At 61.0% G+C, this 2,160-nt stretch overlaps 1 protein-coding gene across 1 annotated transcript in view; it reads right to left on the reverse strand.

Moving 5' to 3' along the window:
• The window catches only part of SRCIN1 (SRC kinase signaling inhibitor 1), a gene marked incomplete at both ends in the record, with an annotated part of 5,185 nt that extends 3,233 nt beyond the window's left edge, over positions 1-1,952 (reverse strand). The window contains 3 exons of the mRNA XM_010157633.1: positions 363-510; positions 1,439-1,569; positions 1,770-1,952. Of these exons, the coding sequence (XP_010155935.1) occupies positions 363-510; positions 1,439-1,569; positions 1,770-1,952 (462 nt within the window). The remainder of the gene's footprint in view (positions 1-362; positions 511-1,438; positions 1,570-1,769) is intronic.
• Positions 1,953-2,160: the final 208 nt, after the last annotated feature.

A 2,160-nucleotide genomic window follows, 5' to 3' on the forward strand; every position in this document is an offset into this window, starting at 1 on the left:
GCCACTACCATTACATCTGGGAGATGATTTTTTTCCAGCAGAACGTTTTCCTGCTCCTCAGGAAAGAGATTTCTGATCACGTCAAGGGTTGCCTTTCTGTCTGGATATACGACCACGCTTTTTGTTCCCAAGGAGATAAGGAAAAGCCAGTGCAGAAAGAGGGGTTCCCACACACAGGCTGGAAAGGACCGAGGGCGTTTTTAAGTTCCTTAGCAGCACAACGAGCCTTTTTTTCCAACAACTCTTGGGATTTGGGGTCGTAATGCAGAGAGGACACTGGCACACACGCACATGGACAACTGACGGGGCCGGCTGTGTCCTCTGAGGTGCCCAAGGGACCAGGGTCAGGGCTTGGTGCTCACCTGCGGATCTGGGCCAGGGTGTCTGTCACTGTCTTGCAGCGCTTGAGCAGACCATCGAGGCGGTTTGGCTCCTCCTTGAGGAACTTGACGGCTTCCACCTCCACCCGCAGCACCACCCGCATCTTGCTCTGAAGGCTGGGGAACTGGGCTGGGGTGGGAGAATTGGGGGTCACCAGGGCCCTGCTGTGCTGGGGAGCCCCTCCCGGTGTCCCCAGGGCACGCCAAACCATCGTGGACACCATGCCCACAGGCAAAGGCACCCTGCCAGACAGATGGGGATGAATCCTGGGGGAGTCTGGGCTGGTGTCTCTCCTGATTCCCATGCCCATCACCCCTTCTCCATCCACTCACAGGCACCAATCTTAGTCCCTGATGGTGTCCCCTCCACATCCATGGGCACCAAACCCTGCCCTGGAGCTGGGGACTTGGTGGCCAGGACCCTGGGGACTTGGTGGCAGGGGCTGTCATGGAGCAGGTTGCTCCTGGCTCCCTACCCACTGCTCTGCTCACCATCCTGGCTGCTCAACATCAGCATGGCTTTAGGGAAGGGCTCCAGGAAAGCTGAGCTGCTCCCACCTCTGCACCGTGACCCCCAGCCCTTCCCTCAACCCCCCTTCTCGGAATCTCAGCAACTGCTGCCAAATCATTGCTTATTCCCTGCCTTGGCTCTGGCAAGGACAAGCTCTGCCACTTCGAATCGAGGTGCTGGGCGTCTGTTTGCAAAAGGCAGGACGGGGACAGTCCAGGGGGAGAGGGGTTGAGGCTGCAGCCAAACGATGGGCATGGGGGTGGGCAAGTGCAAGAATGCAGGAAAACCGACTCGGACAGCTTACAAAGAGGGGCACGCAGTGGGAAAGCGGGGTGCAGCCCTCACCCCTGCAGCAACCCAAAGCCTGCAGGGTACACACAACGCACCGGGGGAACCTGCCCGGGGGATGCAGGAACACACTGGCAGCTGCAAACACGCAAACTGGGAGGTAACGGGCAACCTGGAGCATCCCACACGTGAGGACGGAGCACGGAGATGCAGGCAGGCTCCACTTGCCACCCAGCCCTGGACACGGCCACCTCCTCACCCTTGAGATCTGTCAGCGTCTCCCCGAGCTGCTTGAGCACCACTGCCTTCTCCTCTAGCTCCTGCACGGGGATGAGCCGGTGGTTGTGGGCCAAATCCTTCTGGATCTTCTCCACTGACTTCTCCAGGTCACTGTGAGCAACAGAGGAAGGGCAGGGGTGTCACCGCCCCGGGATGCTGGAGAACCCCAGGGGTTGGCCAGCCTGAGTGGCAAAGGGAGACCCCTCCGTGCCCGGGTGTGCGGTCAAGGATGTGACCTGGCACCTGGCCCACCGAGGTCAGCGTGCAAGGACCCCCTCCCCACACTAGCCCCGCGGCCAAGGCTGGCTCACTTGAGCTGCTGGGTGATGAGCTCCTCCTCATTGAGGTAGCGGAGCCGTTCCTCTTCCACCAAGCTGCGCTGGCGCTGCAGGGGGTCCTCGTGCTTGCGCACGGTGTCCGTCACCCGCACGCTGATCTCCGTCTCCGTCCGCCGCAGCATCGTCTTCACAGTCTCCTGGTTCCTGGTTCTGCAGCTGTAGGGGCGAGGAGAGGGGAGTCAGGCTGGGAAAAACCCTCCCCGCCCACGATGGGGAGTGGTGTGGGTGCAGCTGGTCACTTGTAGGGACAGCTTTGAGCCTGGGGTCCCCTCGCTCTCCCACACCCAACCCCATGCAAAGTCACTGGGAAAAGGGGATTTTCCTGCTCCAGGGCTGCAGCCACCCCAGGGCCAGGTCGGAGGTG

This window comes from Eurypyga helias, unplaced genomic scaffold, assembly GCF_000690775.1.
Source record: "Eurypyga helias isolate BGI_N326 unplaced genomic scaffold, ASM69077v1 scaffold28688, whole genome shotgun sequence".
Taxonomy (NCBI): Eukaryota; Metazoa; Chordata; class Aves; order Eurypygiformes; family Eurypygidae; genus Eurypyga; species Eurypyga helias.